General features: G+C 35.4%; 1 protein-coding gene across 2 annotated transcripts in view; it reads right to left on the bottom strand.

Annotated features, from left to right (window-relative positions):
* CPNE8 (copine VIII) overlaps positions 1-18,910 on the bottom strand; it is a 274,643-nt gene that overhangs the window by 30,240 nt on the left and 225,493 nt on the right. For both annotated transcript variants that reach the window (XM_010841510.1, XM_010841509.1), the window contains exons 14-16: positions 17,893-17,939; positions 7,008-7,189; positions 2,083-2,210 (exon numbers count right to left, since the gene is read on the bottom strand). In XM_010841510.1, the coding sequence (XP_010839812.1) occupies positions 2,083-2,210; positions 7,008-7,189; positions 17,893-17,939 (357 nt within the window). The remainder of the gene's footprint in view (positions 1-2,082; positions 2,211-7,007; positions 7,190-17,892; positions 17,940-18,910) is intronic.

Here is an 18,910-nt window from a genome sequence, read left to right as displayed (position 1 = left end):
AATTGATGCTTTTGAACTGTGGTGTTGGACAAGACTCTTGAGAGTCCCTTGGACTGCAAGGAGATCCAACCAGTCCATTCTGAAGGAGATCAGCCTTGGGTGTTCTTTGGAAGGAATGATGCTGAAGCTGAAACTCCAGTACTTTGGCCACCTCATGCGAAGAGCTGACTCATTGGAAAAGACTCTGATGCTGGGAGGGATTGGGGGCAGGAGGAGAAGGGGACGACAGAGGATGAGATGGCTGGATGGCATCACTGACTCGATGGACGTGAGTTTCAGTGAACTCCGGGAGCTGGTGATGGACAGGGAGGCCTGGCGTGCTGTGATTCATGGGGTCGCACAGAGTCGGACACAACTGAGCGACTGAACTGAACTGAAACATAGATATATTTTATTGAAGCATAGTTGACTTACAATGTTTCAGGTGCACAGCAAGGTGATTCAGTTATACAAATTCACGTATATTATTTCTGAAATTATTGTCTATCATAGGTTATTATAAGATATTGACTATAGTTTCCTATACTATACGGTAAACCTTTCTGTTGCTTGTTGCATATCTATTTTTTAATTAGAAATCTAGCATTTTATTAACACTAAGTCAAATAAGTGGAATCAAAATATCATAATTTTATTAGTTAGGCAAAAATTCATGTTTTCTAAAATTTATATACATTATACATATTTATATGCATGTGTACAAAAGTGATACAAGGTCAATACATAGAAATCACTTGCATTCCTATATACTATTAATGAAAAATCAGAAAGAAAAATTAAGGAATCAATACCATTCACCATTGCAACAAAAAGAATAAATTATCTATGAATAAATCTACCTAAAGAGACAAAATAATTGTATACACAAAATTATAAGACACTGATGAAAGAAATAAAAGATGACAAAAACAGATGGAGAGATATTCCATGTTCATGGGTAGGAAGAATCAATATTGTGAAAATGACTATAATACCAAATGCAATCTACAGATTCAACATGATCCCTATCAAATTACCAGTGGCATTTTTCACAGAACTAGAACAAAATTTTCACAGTTCATGTTGAAACACAAAAGAACCTGACTAACCAAAGCAGTCTTGAGAAAGAAGAATGGAGCTGGAGGAATAAATCTTCCTGACCTCAGACTATACTACAAAGCTACAGTCATCAAGACAGTATGGTACTGACACAAAAACAGAAATATAGACCAATGGAACAGGATAGAAAGCCCAGAGATAAACCCGCACACTTATGAGTACCTTATTTTTGACAAAGGAGGCAAGAATATACAATGGGACAAAGAGAGCCTGGACAAAGTAGTGCTGGCAAAACTGGACAGCTACATGTAAAAGAATGAAATTAGCATACTTCTTTCCACTATACACAAAGATAAACTCAAAATGGATTAAAGACCTAAATGTAAGACTGGAAACTATAAAACTTTTAGAGGAAAACACTGGCAGAACAATTGACATAAATCAAAGCAAGATCCTTTATGACCCACCTCCTAGAGTAATGGAAATAAAAACAAAAATAAAAAAGTGGGCCCTAATTAAACTTAAAAGCTTTTGAATATCAAAGGAAACTACAAACAAGGTGAAAAGACAACATTCAGAATGGGAGAAAATAATAGCAAAAGAAACAATTGACAAAGAATTAATTTACAAAATATACAAGTCCTATATATCACTGAAAGGCATTAGTTGTCTTCATAAATTCAATCTCTTATTACTTCTATGTTGCTATGGAATATAATCTTAGATATGAGTGATTTCACAATTGAGATTGTGATCGATATCGCTTTCATGGATGCTTATTCAAATAATAAAATTTTTTTCCGGTTGAACAAATATAGGTCCTAACATAAGCCAGTGTATAGTTTTCATTTGATATTTTGATATAAAGTTCTTATTGAAGTATCATGATAGCTCAATGGAGATTCTTTTAACTGTATATCTTTTCCTTCACTTTCTCGGAGGTAAATTATTAGAAAACAACTTGCATTTGTGGAGCCATGCCAACAATAAAATTATGATTTCATTCTGGTCCAGCACACTAAAATAAACAAATTATTTACTTACCTTGCTACATGATTAATTACAGGAGCAAAATTGGTTGGCCCATACAGTTGCACAGATTTCAGACTCCTATAATAAGCTTCCATGACACCATCAATGCCATTACAGTAGGGGTTTTGGGGGTTCCCATTCTGTAGAAAGTTACAGCAAAAACAGGAAAAGAATGAATAATGTCTATAAAAATAATCTAAAAAAGAGGACAACACATGTTGATATCCATAAAGTCTTTTTCAAAGAAAACTCAGTTATATATATATAATAGCAAATAATAATAATAAATTGAGTAATCAACAATAGATTATAATATATCAATATTAAATAGATTGTGATATGTGGTAATGTGCAGTCATTAAAAAACTTTAAAAAACTTCAGTTCAGTTCAGTTCAGTCGTTCAGTCATGTCCGACTCTTTGTGACCCCACAGACTGCAGCACGCCAGGCTTCCCTGTCCATCACCAACTCCAGGAGCTTACTCAAACTCATGTCCATTGAGTCGGTGATGCCATCCAACCATCTCATCCTCTGTCATCCCTTCTCCTCTAGCCTTCAATCTTTCTCAGCATCAGGGTCTTTTCCAGTGAGTCAGTTCTTCGCATCAGGTGGCCAAAGGATTGGAGTTTCAGCTTCGGCATCAGAACTTCCAATGAATATTCAGGACTGATTTCCTTGAGAATTGACTGCTTGGATCTCCTTGCAGTCCAAGGGACTCTCAAGAGTCTTCTCTAGCACCACAGTCCAAAAGCATCAATTCTTCAGCGCTCAGCTTTCTTTATAGTCCAACTCATACATCCATACATGACTACTGGAAAAACCATAGCTTTGACTAGACAGACCTTTGTCAGCAGAGTATGTCTCTGCTTTTTAATATGCTGTCTAGGTTGGTCATAGCTTTTCTTTCAAGGAGCAAGCATCTTTTAATTTCATGGCTGCAGTCACCATCTGCAGTGATTTTGGAGCCCCCAAAAATAAAGTCTCAATGATCACTGTTTCCATTGTTTCCCCATCTATTTGCCATTAAGTGATGGGATCAGATGCCATGATCTTAGTTTTCTGAATGTTGAGCTTAAAGCCAACTTTTTCACTCTCCTCTTTCACTTTCATTAAGAGGCTCTTTAGTTCTTCACTTTCTGCCTTAAGGGCAGTGTCATCTGCATATCTGAGGTTATTGATATTTCTCCCTGCAATCTCGATTCCAGCTTGTGCTTCATCCAGCTCAGCATTTCTCATGATGTACTCTGCATAGAAGTTAAACAAGCAGGGTGACAATATACAGCATTCACATACTCCTTTCCTGATTTGGAACCAGTCTGTTGTTCCATGTCCAGTTCTAACTGTTGCTTCTTGACCTGCATACAGGTTTCTCAGGAGGCAGGTCAGGTGGTCTGGTGTTCCCATCTCTTTAAGAATTTTCCACAGTTTGTTGTGACCCACACAGTCAAAGGCTTTGACATAGTCAATAAAGCAGAAGTAGATGTTTTTTATGGAACTCTCTTGCTTTTTTGATGATCCAACGGATATTGGCAATTTGATATCTGCTTCCTCTGTCTTTTCTAAATGCAGCTTGAACATCTGGAAGTTCCTGGTTTACATACTGTTGAAAACTTCAGTATCTTCAGGTACAGGGTAATGAGTAATTATATCTTCAGGTACAGTGTAATGAGTCATCAAATATCATTGTGAGCCATGGCATTCCACAATCAAAAGTGCTAAATTGGTAATACGGGGATATTTACCCTTTCTTTTTCCACAATACCTATTCCTACACATATTTCAAATAAAAAAATGGGGTTTACCTTAGATCCTTTTGATTGTTTAAAGCTCAACTTCAACATTTGTGCCAGCCTCAAACTCACCAATTAGGGATTCAAAATTTTTGTTAAAGAGCTCTTGTAGGGAAAAAGCAATTGGCCATGATGGCAATGGTCAGGTTCTCTTGCCCCAGGACGTCTTGCTTTTGCCTCATTTCATAAACAATGACTTTCCATGGTTATGTAACATCTGAGATCATTTATAGCACTGTGCCTGCATGTCATGATGTACTCATTTGGTCATGGACCACTTTTTTTTTTTCTGTAAAACTATATAAGCTCTACCTGAAAAGCCCTTGCAGCTGTGTTATGGCTGTGTCTGCTGAGTCAATCATCAGAGAATACAGCATGGCTGCATTATGGCTGGCGCACCAGCCCTTAGAGAATAAACATGTCTGCAGTTCCTATGGCTCCTTGAATCTTCTTCCAGCTTCCTTGCTTGCACCTTACCTACCCCAGGTTCAGTGAACAGTGTGAATAGTGAGACACTTCCCTTGCTATCTGAAAGATTATTTGAATTCGGTTTGATAAACATTAACGATTGTTAATATATATATCACAAATTCTTACCATGGAAATGTGAAGGTTTGGTAACATTAGGTAGTACACTAATTGCAAGATTGACATGGACTGAAGTTTTTCTATTTGCCATTTTCAGCATCTGCAGTTATATATTGTAGTTATTTAGGATGAGGTTAACACAAAAATTAAATGGAGTACTATCTCTCCAAAGACCTACTTAACCTTTGTCTGTCTTATTCAAGAAAAAAGTGCTTTGAAAAAAGTTAAAGTCATATAGTTATTAGGTAAAATTAAAGATGAAGCATTATCATCATCACTTTCTCAATTTTAGAAACTATTTTTCATAAATTGAGTGTGACCTTCTATAAATATTTGAGTTCGGTTCAAAGAATCATTTAAGATGCAAAGAATAAAAAGTCTCTCCTTTGCATAGGTTTGGTTGTAAGAAATGAATATGGAGGCAGGAAAAACAGAAAAGGAGAGAATTAGATAACAAATGGAAAAAAATCATACACAAAGGTGAGGAGAAACTTGTGGAAGGAAAATTAATATCATTTAGTTTAGCGTAATTATTATTTTTTATTATTCCTTTCTTAAGCTTTAAAATAGTCAGGACCTTTTTCCTGAGGCACACAAGACATAGGATCACATGAGTGATTTTTGTGGTCTTATAAATTTCTGGGAAATTTTAATTCTCTAGGATACAACAAAATTGCAACAGATATTCATTTTTTATATGACATTGGGGGTGGTAGTATATGGGCTATTTCACAGAAGAAAATTAAAACCTCCAGCAACCTTTCCCAAAATGGGGGTGATAGAACAGAAAAATCAAGAATACATATGGGAAAAAAATTAAAATACAGCTCTTAAAATATATTAAAGAAGATAAAGTCTCATCATATAGGAGGTTCTGGAAGTGTGTGTGTGTGTGTACATAATGGGGCTCATAAAGGACATATCTAAGAGGTGCTATTATTATAGATGCTTTTATAAAATGTGGTTTAGTAGTGGTTAAGAACAAAGATTCTATAATAAGACTGACATGGGTTCAAGTCCTGTCTTCTGGAAACCTGATTAAATTCTGTGACTCTGGGCTAAATTATGCAACTCCTGGGGGTACTCTTTTCACTGTATTTAATATGAATGGCTCTTGATAGTAGTGTGATGTGTCAACTCATCTCATGACATACCTATCAGACAAGAATTTTATGAAGATTGTACAAGAAATGAGCATAAAGTACCTGGCTCGATACTCAGTAATTAGTAAATAATTAAATTATTTGTCTATTCTTATTGCAGAACTCAAAAAAAAAAATCCCATTATGTTTTTTTTGTAACAAGAATAAAAACAACAAAAAATACCTACAAAAATTGTTGGGCATAGAAGACTTTAATTTCACAATATATAGAGTAAAGCAAGGAGGCATTTCTATTAGGAAAATTTAAATTTTTTCCAAAATGATATCTAACCATTCCCACATAGTTTTTCCCATTATTTTTATAAAAAAATGCAAGCGAGAATAAGGCTGATTGGGCCTATAAGCACTATCTGTGTGAAGTTTATTTTAAAGGTAGAATACAGTACATTGCTTATTTGTAATCATACAACAGGAGTGGATTTATGTAAATTAAACATTAATTAGATAAATATTTGAATCACATCTACTCCATTATATTGAAAACATAATTAATTATACCTATAATTATTGCTTTACATTTGAAAAATAATAATTCTGCCAATAACTGATCCTTTATATTTGAAAAGAAATGACACTTTGGAAGATGGAAGAATAAAGATAGCTACTCATTCTTTGATACCCTTCCCCTTGAGAGGTGAAGGTTACTTCCACTACCTCGAAAGTGGGCTGAACTTAGTGACTTGCTTGACAAAAATGAATGTAGGAGAAATAACTTTCTGAGACTTCTAAGTCCTTGAAGTTTCTTCCCCAGCCTTTTAGAATATCCACTCTGAGAAAGCTGATTGCTGTGTAAGAAATATGACTACCTTGAGATAGTAGCCCACAAAACCACATTGATAAACTGTATGTAGAAAGAAGGAAAGATGCCTAGAGAATCCAGGTATTTTAGCCATCCTAGCTGTAGGCATTAGTCATGAGCAAATGAGACATCTTAGTGGATGTACTAGCTCCAGGAGATATGACATGAAGAAAACCGAGGAATCCAACCAACAGTCAGAATGGAACACATATATGGCTCCAGTAGAACAATTCCAGCCATATCTAGCCAAGCAAGGCATCCCAGGTGTGGCCCAGGTATCTTGAACAAACGTACCATTCTCTTGTATTATGCTCAAATTCTTGACCCACAAATCATGAATATAATGGAAGGTCTTATGTAGCAACCAAAAACCAGAATAGGTTTTAAATCATATGCACTTTAGGTAGACTTGTTGCTAATTTATTTGTGTTTTTTCCATTAATATCACAGTTCTAAATCAATCATTTACCAAACTGAGCTGATTGTATAGTTATAAGAAGTTGCTACCTGAGTAATTAAGCATAAGCAATGAACCTATGAAAAGATCCAAAATACTATTTTTTTTCCAAAATATCAATTATTTCCGTGTATTCTTACCAATGCAAACTCATGAGATATCCTTCCATCTGGAGGCAGTTTTGCACCAAAACCTAAAGCTGGGAACATTTTATCACTGTCATAATCTTGAACGATTTCTCCCACTGCTTTCAGTGCCATACCATAGGCATTCAGTTGATAAGGATTCATATAGTGGAGAGAAGTGGGCTGGGCAGGGTTGCCTGATGAAAGAAAAAGAATGAAAACATGAGAGATCATGCTAAAGGTACAATTTTTAGACATTTTTCTTGATATCTATTTCACATTGAAATATCAATAATATGTTTTTCTGCCTACATTCATAATGTGTTAAATATTGGGTTGGCCAAAAAGTTCATTCAGGTTTTTACATAACATTTTATGGAAAAATCCAAGCAGACCTTTGGTCAACCCAATAGTTTCTTTTGGATGCACATGACATAGAGATATTTATTAAATTAGATCAGACATGTATAAAATTTCCCAAAGATATTCAGACTTTTTTCAAAAATTATTTCTCATTGTCAATGCCATAGGCAATTCTTGAGTTTTAGCCCCAGAAGCATAAAAATAATTTTGTTGATCATATTTTATTGTAATATTTATTTAAAACAAACAAACTATGTGCCTTTAGCTTGACTCCTTATGCCTATAAATCAAAGGACCCAATTGATGTTAATAGGTTTCAACAATTATGAGCCTTCTTAAAGTTGTATCACAAACATAAATTGAATATGTGAGACCTATCCCAATTTAATTACTTGAAAAGAGGAGAACATGGTGATTTTCAAATTTATGCTGAAAATCTGAATCTGAAAAATTATTCAGTTTCTAACTAGACACTAAGTTAGGAGTAAAAAGGCCCAAAGTCAAGTCTTTCCATCTGTAGGACAACTAACTATAAAATTCCTGTTAGAAATCCTACTACAGTGTTTACTGAGAAGAAAAACTAAGATTATATATGTGAAAATGATTAAAAATTATAAAACACCATAGAAATGTAAGAGAAGGAAATGGCAACCCATTCCAGGATTCTTGCCTGGAAAATTCCTTGGACAGAGGAGCCTGGTGTGCTATAGCACATGGGATCTCAAAGGGTCAGACAGGACTTCGTGACTAAACAAATGGAAATGTAAAGTTTACTACTGTTATTGTGTGAGTCATCCACAGATATAGGATGTCTCACATGAATAAAGATGAATTTGACAAAGAAAGCAATATATGCGCCACGACTCAAACTCACTGAGATTCAGATTCAGTTGCCCTAATTACCAGCACAAAGGCAGCCTGAAAGTCCCTTTAGTTTCTTAAGTGAAAATGAAAATTGAATGGGACTTGTAGCAGTTCATAAAGCTCACTTCTACATTAAAACATTGCCCAAAGAAGGAAACCCGCAAAGCATAGTTCTTTTTTGTTAAGGAAAAAGTAATAATAAGCACTTGGGTTCTGGAGAGAAACAAAGTAAAGATCTCCCTGTAGTTTATAATGCATATAACAATACCCAGAACATTTTTGGTTTAAAGATAATTCATCGTGTAAATGCTTATATATTTACAACGGTTATCAGCATTCAAGGGTCACATGACAATTCTTTTTTTTTTAAGTGTGTTATGATCAAGATGGGCCCTAATGTTTCCTTCAGCTTGACTAACTTTAGAAAGGCTTCTCCTGACTATAGGCCCTTGACCTCTTATTTCTTAGAGCAGTTACTTTAGAAACCTTGGAATTGTGAATTCATTCTCTGTTTCTTTGAAGTATAAATCTTTCAGGAATGTCTTTCTCAGAGACCTGGGAGTCATTTCTTTGAAATGTAATAATCAAGAAAAATATCACCTCTGTTGCTTAGTCTCTATGAGAGAGTAGGAGCCTAACTTCAATAGCTGCTAATTAGAAAACGCAGAAGGCTTCCCCATGGCTTAGTGGTAAGGAATCTGCCTGCAACGCAAGAAACCAGGAGACTGGGGTTCGATCCCTGGATCCTTGGGTCAGAAAAATCCCTGGAGGAGGAAATGGCAACTAATTCCAGAATTCTTGCCTGAAAAATCCCATGGACAGAGAACCTGGCAGGCTACAGTCCAAATGGTCGCAAAGAGCATGCAGTAAACACAGATGGCCTAATCACACAGACTAATTTCGGCTCCAGTATCTCTCAATACCTTTCCACTAGTTAAGAACAGCACTTATAAACTCTTTCATCTTTTGTTTTGGAGGAGAAGAGTTCAATTTCTTTCTTCCATTGCTGTAGCTTTGGTCTCTATTGCAAAAATCCTGACAGTCTTCCTTGTCTAACTTACCTGGTGCAATTTTTGACAGCTCTTTCTAAAGCAGATATTTTTGTTTCTTGTTCAAAGACCTACTGGAATCACAGATAAATAATGCCTCTACTTGCCTAAGAGATTATTTAACCCAACTCTCAAATATAAGAGTTGTTACCCAATGGTTGCAATACACGACTAATTCTATTTCTCTAAGAGAACCTCAACTTAAAAGCACTACTAGTACCCCAGCATATCTAAACACTTGGCCTATCATGCCTGCTGCTGCTGCTGCTAAGTCGCTTCAGTCATGTCCGACTCTGTGCGACCCCATAGATGGCAACCCACCAGGCTCCGCCATCCCTGGGATTCTCCAGGCAAGAACACTGGAGTGGGTTGCCATTTCCTTCTCCAATGCATGAAAGTGAAAAGTGAAAGTGAAGTCGCTCAGTTGTGGCCGACTCTTAGTGACCTCATGGACTGCAGCCTACCAGGCTCCTCCATCCATGGGATTTTCTAGGCAAGAGTACTGGAGTGGGGTGCCATTGCCTTCTCTGCTATCATGCCTAGCAGAGCCCAACTGTACCCATTCAAAGATGTTCCCTATCTCTTTCTAGCATCTTCACCCAGACCAATCTCTTCACTGTATCACTAATGCTATCTTCCTTTCCATCTCTACCACTCAGTTTGCCACCCAATTCTGAAATTCACTTTCTCCTCCTACAGTTTTTGTCTCACACGCATGAGATGACCTTCCTTATTTAGTCTGGCCTTTATTGTCTTTCCTCTTCTACTCTTATGCTTTTGTGTTCTGCACCACAGAATTTGGCAACTTCTTGAAACTGGGACCACAGTTGTACCATCTCCATATCAGCAGCAATGCACATGGAAAAGTAAACTTGTACTAAGTTAATAACATTGAGTTATTAGCTAATAACAATAATAATTATAATAGCATAGAACATAACATACATGCTATTATAACATGTATGAACTTACTTCATGTTTCACTTAGTCCCTTTTCAACAAGCTTATTACACTTGTTTTTCATATCAAATAACTTTCAGACTAAGTAACTTGCCCCAATTACACTGTAATAATTGGTCAAACTAGAATAAGAATCTAGGTATATTTCATAGCTCTTACTGTTAGTTATAACTCTTTGCTTGAAGATTTTGTAATATTTTAAACCTTGCATATTATAAAACATACATGATTTTGTTTTAGAGGTCACTATGCCTTCATAAAAAAATAACACTTGAATAAGCTCTTTTAACAGGAGAAGGAAATAGCAACCCACTCCAGTATTCTTGCCTGGAGAATCCCATGGACAGAGGAGCCTGGCAGGCTACAGTCCATAGTGTGACAAGAGTTGGACATGATTTAGCGACTAAACAATCACCAAGCTCTTTTAAAAATTTATTGAGATATAATTTATATAACTTACAATTAACCCATTTAGAATGCACAATTCAATGATTTTAAGTATATTTACAGATATGCACAAGCATCAACAGTCAATTTTAGAACATGTTCATCACCTCAAAAAAATGTAGCTGTTTACTATCATTCCCTTATTATTCTATCCAGCCCAGAATTAAACAATGACTAATCTACTTTCTGTCTCTTTAATTTACCTATTCTGGACACTTTCTATGAATAGAATCACATAACATGTGGTCTTTTGTAACTAGGTTTCACTCAGCACAGTGATTTCAAGGTTCATCTGTGTTTAGCATGTTTTAGTGTGCCATATTTCATTCCTGTTTATTGCTGAACAGTATTCCATTGTTTGAATGTACTACATTTTCAAACTTGTTTATCAGTTTATGGACATTTGGGTTGTTTCCACATTTTGGCTATTATGCTGCTATAAACGTTCATGTACAAATTTTTGTGTGGACACATGTTTTCATCTCACTTGTATATATTAGCCAAGAGTGGAACTGCTAGTTCATATGGTAACTATGTGCAACAACTTGTAGAACCGCCACAGAGTTTTCCAAAGTGGCTGCACTATTTTACATTCTCATCAGCAGTATGTGAGGGTGGGTTCTGATTGCTTCACATATTTGCCAACACTTGCTGTTTTCTGACTTTTGGATTATAGTCATCCTAGTGGGTATGAACGGAGAAGGCAATGGCACCCCACTGCAGTACTCTTGCCTGGAAAATCCCATGGATGGAGGAGCCTGGTAGGCTGCAGTCCATGAGGTCACTAAGAGTCGGACACAACTGAGCGACTTCACTTTCACTTTTCACTTTCATGCATTGGAGAAGGAAATGGCAACCCACTCCAGTGTTCTTGCCTGGAGAATCCCAGGAAAGGGGGAGCCTGGTGGGCTGCTGTCTATGGGGTCACACAGAGTCGGACACGACTGAGGTGACTTAGCAGCAGTGGGTATGAAATATTAGGTTGGCCAGAAAGTTTCTTCAGTTTTTCTAAGTAAAAATGAAATACAAAGAGTAACATGGAAACTTATATTACCATATGTAAAATGGATAGCCAATGGGAATTTGCTGTATGGCTCAGGAAACTCAAACAGGGGTTCTGTATCAACCTAGAGGGGTGGGAAGGGGAGGGAGATGGGAGAGAGGTTCAAAAGGGAGGGGATATATGTATACTTATGTCTGATTCATGTGAGGTTTGACAGAAAACAACAAAATTTTGTAAAGCAATTATCCTTCAATTAAAAAAAAAAATACACATCTTTCATTTTCACCAGGAACTTTACTGAACAACATATTCATTGTTCTGTTCCACTACCTTATGTCATTTTCCAGACAACTTCATAATTTCATTTTCTCCCAATTTTTTTTATCATTTAAGCAAAGAGCTATTTCAGGTGACTTTTACAGTCTTCCAGGAAATTAACATTTCTTTCATGCAGGTAGTTTTGTAAAGACTGAAATAAATGGATAATGGGAGGTGAAATGTCTGGTGAATATGGTGGATGAATCAGCACTTCACAGCCAAACTGTAACAGTTTTTGCCTGGTCATCAAAGAGACATGTGGTCTTGCAGTATCCTGATGGAAGAGTATGTGTTTTCTGTTGACTAATTCTGGATGCTTTTCATTAAGTGCTGCTATCAGTTGCTCTAATTGGGAGTGATACTTGTGGCAATTAACCCAACGAGTTAATTAATTTGGCTTTCCAGAAGATGTTCATAATAGCGGGCTCCCTTCCTATCCCACCATATACACATTACTTTCTTTGGATTAAGACCAGCCTTTGATGTGGTTGATGGTGCTTCACTTAACTTTTCCCATTTCTTCAATTTCACATTATCCTAGCATGTCCACTTTTCATCACCTGTCACAATTTGTTCTAAAAGTGAAATGCTTTCATGACATTTAAGTAGAGAATCACATGCAGAAATATGATCAAGAAGGTTTTATTTTTGCATAACTTATGTGGAACTCAAAGATCAAAGTGATGAACATAACCAAACTGGTGCAAATGATTTTCAAAGCTTGATTAGGAAATGTTGAGTATGTTTGCTATCTCTGGTGTGGTATAACATTGATTGTTCTCAGTTAAAGTTTTGATGTCATTGTCATCAATTTCAACTAGTCTACCAGACTGTGGATTATCGTCCAGTAAGAAATCTCCAGCATGAAACTTTGCAAACCACTTTTGACATGTTTGTTCAATCACAGCACATTCTTTATAAACTGTACAAATCTCTCTCTGTCTTATTTTTGTGCTTCAGTTGCTTTTTTACCTTTCTTGAAACATTAATAATAAAACAAAATATGCTGAAAATATTGCTTTTTTCTTCCATCTTCAGTATTCAAATGGCACACAAAAATCCACCAATCTTGATTTTTTTAAAATGCACACTGATATGACAGCTGTTACAATTCAACCTAATAAAATTGTTTCAAATGAAGTTAAAGACAACTAAACTCTATTAGAGACATCTAACAGAAAAAACAAAACAAAAAATGAGTGAACATTTTGGCCAACCCAATTGTATCTCATTGTGATTTTGATTTGCATTCCTTGATACATAAGTTGCCAAGTACCATTTCATGGGCTTACCGGTCATTTATATAGCTCTTTTGAATAACTGGAATGTCATTTTAAATTGCGCCATTTGTCTTTTTTTTTTTTTTTTTAGTTATAAGAGTTCTTTATATTTTCTAGATACAAATCCTCTGTGAGATATCTGATTTGCTAACATTTTATTTCATTCTGGGGTTTGTCTTTTGACTTTGCTAATTACGCTTCATGGAGTATAAAAAAGTTAATTTTGATGGAGTTCAATTTATTTATTTTTTGCTCTGTTGCTCATATGTTTGGTGTCATACCTAGAATCAATTGTCAAATCCAAGATCATGAAAATATATCTCTGTTTTCTTTTAATAGCTTTAAAATTTTAACCCTTACATTTAGATTCTTGGTCTATTTTCTATTAGTTTTGTATATGATGCTGGGGTCCAACCTCATTTTTTTTTTTTTTTGCATATGGCATTCAGTTGTGCCAGTACCATTTGCTGAAGACAATATACTTCCTTCTATTGAATTGTCTTGGTACTCTTCTCAATATCAGTTAACTTAAGATGCATGGGTTTATTTTTGGAATCTCAATTCTATTTCATTGATCTATGTATCTATTAATATTTTTATGCCAGCTCCATACTTCCTTGAAATTACTATTGTAAGTTTTGAAAATGAGGAGTATGAATCTTCCTGCTTTATTCTTTTTTTTTTCTTCCAAATCTGCTTTGGTCCTTCTGAATCTCTTTAAATTCCATATGAATTTCTGGGTAAGTTACCTACTTCTTCAAAAAATTTGAAGAATCTTTCTGATTTTGATAGAAATTACAGTGAATTTGATAATCTCTGTGGAAAATATTGCCATCTTAACAATGTTGAATTCCCTAATCAATGAACATGGCATGTTTTTCAGCTTATTTTCATACTTAATTTCTTTCAAAAATTTTCAGCATATAATTTCAAGGTAAAAGTTTTGCACTCACTATCCTGGTAACTCAGATGGTAAAGAATCTTTTGTTAAATTTATTTCTAAGTACTGTATTCCTTTTGATATTATTAAAAAATGGAATTGTTTTCTTAATTTCATTTTCAGATTGTTCATTAGAAGTGTATAGAAAAAGAACTGATTTTCATATATTGATCATTCATCCTTCAATCTTACTAAACTCATTTATTAGTTCTAATTGATTTTTAGTGGATTCCTTAGGATTTTGTATGTGTTACATACAAGATTATGTCATCTGCAAATAAAAATAATTTTACTTCTTCTTTTCTGATCTGGATATCTTTTATTTTTTTCTTGCCTAATTGCCCTGGCCTCCAGTACAATGTAAAATAGAAGAGAGAGCTCACATCCTTGTTCTTTTCCTCGTCTTCAGGTGAAAGCATCCAGATTTTCACTCTTAAGAATGATGTTTGCTATAGTTTTTCATATTTTCCCTTCATAAGGTTAATAAGTCACTTTATATTCCAGTTTATATGTTTTTATTTGGCACAACCCTTAAGAATCCACCTGCCAGTGCAGGAGATGCAAGAGACATGGGTTCAGTCTCCAGGTCGGGAAGATCCCCTGCAGCAGGAAATGTCAACCACTTTCAGTATTCTTGCCTGAAAAATTCCATGGACAGAGGAGCCTTGCGGGCTACAGTCCATGGGGTTGCAAAGAGTCAGACATGACTGAGCAACTGAGCGCACACACACACACACACACACACACACACATTATAAAAGTATGTCAAACTTTGAGGTGGCCATGTGTGCTTTACATTATCTTCGATTGGTATGGTGTGTTACATTATTTGACTTTTGAATATTAAGCCAACCTCGCAGTACTGAGATAAATTTTAATTGGTCATAATATATAATTCTTTTTACGTACTGCTGGATTCAGTTTCCTAGTATTCTGCTGAGAACTTTTGTATCCATAAAAGGTATTGTTTTCTGATTTTTCTTATGTTTTTATCTGGTTTTGGTATCAAGGTAATGCCTCTTGGATTGAGTTAGGAATATTCCTTCCTTTTCTATTTTTTAGAAGAATTTGTGAAGAATTGGTATTGATTTCTCTTTAAACAGAGTTCATCAGTGAAGCCATCTAAACCTGGGCCCACAAAACTTTGTGGATAGTTTTTAAATTACTAATTCAATCTCTATTATAGGTTTTTCAGATTGTCTATTTTCTTAAGACAGTTTCAGTAGCTTGTATTGCTCCATTGAATATAGTCTTGTTCTTATAGCTCTTGTGCTAATGTTCATTGGTAAACAAAAGCTAGCATTTTAATCCAGTTTGACTTTAGGTATATATGTTTCATATTTTACTGAATAAAACACATATGTAAAAATCATCAACTTGAAACCACAATGTTGAAGAATAAATTTACCATGTAGTCAAAGGTTATATTACTTTGGTCTCCTCACCTCTGCTAACAAGGCAGAGATTTTATTAGTAAAAGATTTTCTAGATCTGAATATCCTTCTTAGTACCTGAGGGTGATGGTGGTAGTAGTCATTAAGTCATGTCCAACTCTTGAGAACCTATGGACTGTAGCCTGCCAAGCTCCTCTGTCCATTGGGTTTCCCAGGCAAGAATACTGAAGTGGGTTGCCATTTCCTTCTCCGGGAGATCCCAGGGATAGAGCCTGGGTCTCCTGCATTGCAGGTGGTCTCTTGCACTGGGGGCAGATTGTTTACTGAATGAATCACTAGGGAAGCCCTAAGAGAATGACGGCTTTAGTGAATGACCTCTAAGATGCTTTCTTACTTAAAAATTCAATAATTTTGTGAAACGTGAGTGAATGTGAGAGAAATATGAAGAAAAGGGAATTTAATGTGAGAGTTATAGCACAATAACCAATTTGAAGAAAACTAGATAAATATATAAACTGATGGCAAATTTTGGTAAAAGTTAAATAATGATATTCTTTTTTATGATACATAATAACTGTTGAAATAAAGTCATTTTGAAATAAGATTGAAAGTCCACTCATTGTCTTTTCTTAAAATGTTTGATATACAAATTATCCATGTTGTTGTTCAGTCATCCAGTCGTGTTCAAATCTTTGTGACCCCACGAACGGCAACATGCCAGGCGTCCCTGTCCCTCACCATCTCCCAGAGTTTTCCCAAGTTCATGTTCATTTCACCAGTGATGCTGTCCAGCCATCTCATCCTCTGACACTCTCTTCTCTTTCTGCCATCAATCTTCCCAGCATCAGGGACTTTTCCAACAAGTTCTCTGTTCCCATCAGATGACCAAAATACTGGAGCTTCTGCTTCTGCTTCAGCATCAGTCCTTCCAGTGAATATTCAGGGTTGATCTCCCTTAAGATTGACTGGTTTGATCCCCTTGCTGTCCAAGAGACTTTCAGGAGTCTTCTCCAGCACCACATTTTGAAGGCATCAATTCTTTGGCATTCTTCCTTTTTTGTGGTTCAGCTCTCACAACTGTACGTGACCACTGGGAAGACCATAGCCTGACTCTATTGACATTTGTTGGCAGACTAATGTCTCTGCTTTTCAACACACTATCTAGGCTTGTCATCGCTTTCCTGCTGAGAAACAATCATCTGATTTCGTGGCTGCAGTCAACAATCTGCAGTGATTCTGGCACCCAAGAAGAGGAAATCTGTTACTACTTCCACCTTTTGCCCTTCTATTTGCCATGGAGTAATGGGGGCGGAAGCTATCATCTTAGTTTTTAAAATATTTAGTCTTAAGTCAGTTCTTTCACTCTCCTCCTTCACCCTCATTAAGCAGCTCTTTAGTTCCTCTTCACTTTCTACCATTACAGTGGTATCATCCACATGTCTGAGGTTGTTGATGTTTCTACTGCCTATCTTGATCCTAGCTTGTAACTCATCCAGCCCACATTTCTCATGATATGCTCAGCATATAGGTTAAATAAACAGGGTGACAGCAGACAGCCCTGTTGTACATCTTTCTTGATCTTGAACCCATCAATTTTTCCATATGGGGTTTTAACTGTTGCTTCTTGACCCACATATAGGTTTCTCAGGAGACAGGTAAGATGGTCTGGTATTCCCATCTCTCTAAGAACTTTCCAATATGTCATGATCTATACAGTCAAAGGCTTTAGCATAGTCAATGAAAGAGAGATAGATGTTTTTCTGAAACTCCCTTGTTTTCTCTATAATCCAGTGAATATTGGCAATTTGATCTCTAGTTCCTCTTTCTTTTCTAAACTCAGTATGGGATTTAGTTGATGGTCCCTCTGAATTAATTCAATATAAATGTGCTAGCATACATTTATATAAATTAATGTACAAAAAAGTACTATAAAAATGAGGATTATAGTTAGACATGCTTCAGAATTACAGCTATGTATGGAGAAAAAGGGAAGGGTACACAACAAGCTTAACTAAATTTAAAGTTTTCCTTTTAAAAACATGTAAAACAAAATTCAATAGTTAATACATTTGAATGGGACTATTATGAACTCTTGTTGTATTTCTTATAGTGTTATATACCTAAACTATTTCATAACATTAAAAAAAGAAAAATTATCTGAATTTTTATGAAGCACTTCAGAAGTATGTATATGTGGAAAGAAAACATCTAAACCTCATGAAAATATTTATTTTTAATGTAACAGATGATAATTCTTATTATAAGACAGTCATAATACTCACCATTTGATGCAGTAAAATCAATAGCCACTGTGAAATTGATTTGTGTTCTAAAATATAAATAAATAAGAATCATTAATAATTGAATAACCTCATAATAAGAAGTTTGTTTTTTACATTTGCTACATTTTTAATATCATTAATTTTCTTAGATAGTATTACTACACCTGTGTTACAGCACACACTGAATAGTATCAGATAGGCAGTTTTACAAGCTAAGAACTTGTCAAAATAAATTTACAATCATGCAACTATAAAATACAAAATTAAGCATCAGGAATAAATATAGATCCTGTTTGAGAGCATGATAATTAAGTGAGGAGCTCATAATGAAGTCAAACTGTAAATAATAATTTTCCAGTATCCAATGTCAACATTTATTATTAACTTACTTTCAAGACTATTCTTTAGTCAATGTGAAATTATTATATCCTTAAAAGTATGGTGTTGCTAAAATCATGTCTAATAATATTTTCCCTTAAACTAATTCTTTCCAATAATCCTGAAAAACAGGATTTTCTTTTGCTTTCTTCATAACTCAAGTGTTTCAAATACTGATCTATCCCTCAGCGCTCACAGTATTCTTGTGCTCATGTGTGTATTTATAGATTATACAAATACCTACATAGACGAGATTGGTTATATATGCTTTAAAATTTTCAGCACATGGTAATTACGCAAAATTACTTTGCTGGATTAGAGCCAAGGAACTGGCATTCACAGTAAAAATTCACTTTTTTGGATATACCTCTGATCATTTCATGGGAAATAGAAGGGGAAACAGTGGAAATAGTGTCAGACTTTATTTTTTGGGGGCTCCAGAATCACTGCAGATGGTGATTGCAGCCATGAAATTAAAAGACACTTATTCCTTGGAAGGAAAGTTATGACTAACCTAGATAGCATATTAAAAAGCAGAGACATTACTTTGCCAACAAAGGTCCATCTAGTCAAGGCTATGGTTTCTTCAGTGGTCATGTATGGATGTAAGAGTTGGAGTGTGAAGAAAGCTGAGCACCAA

The sequence above is a fragment of the Bison bison genome, unplaced genomic scaffold (assembly GCF_000754665.1).
Source record: "Bison bison bison isolate TAMUID 2011002044 unplaced genomic scaffold, Bison_UMD1.0 scf7180017864163, whole genome shotgun sequence".
NCBI lineage: Eukaryota > Metazoa > Chordata > Mammalia > Artiodactyla > Bovidae > Bison > Bison bison.
This window is presented reverse-complemented; position numbering and strand designations above follow the sequence as displayed.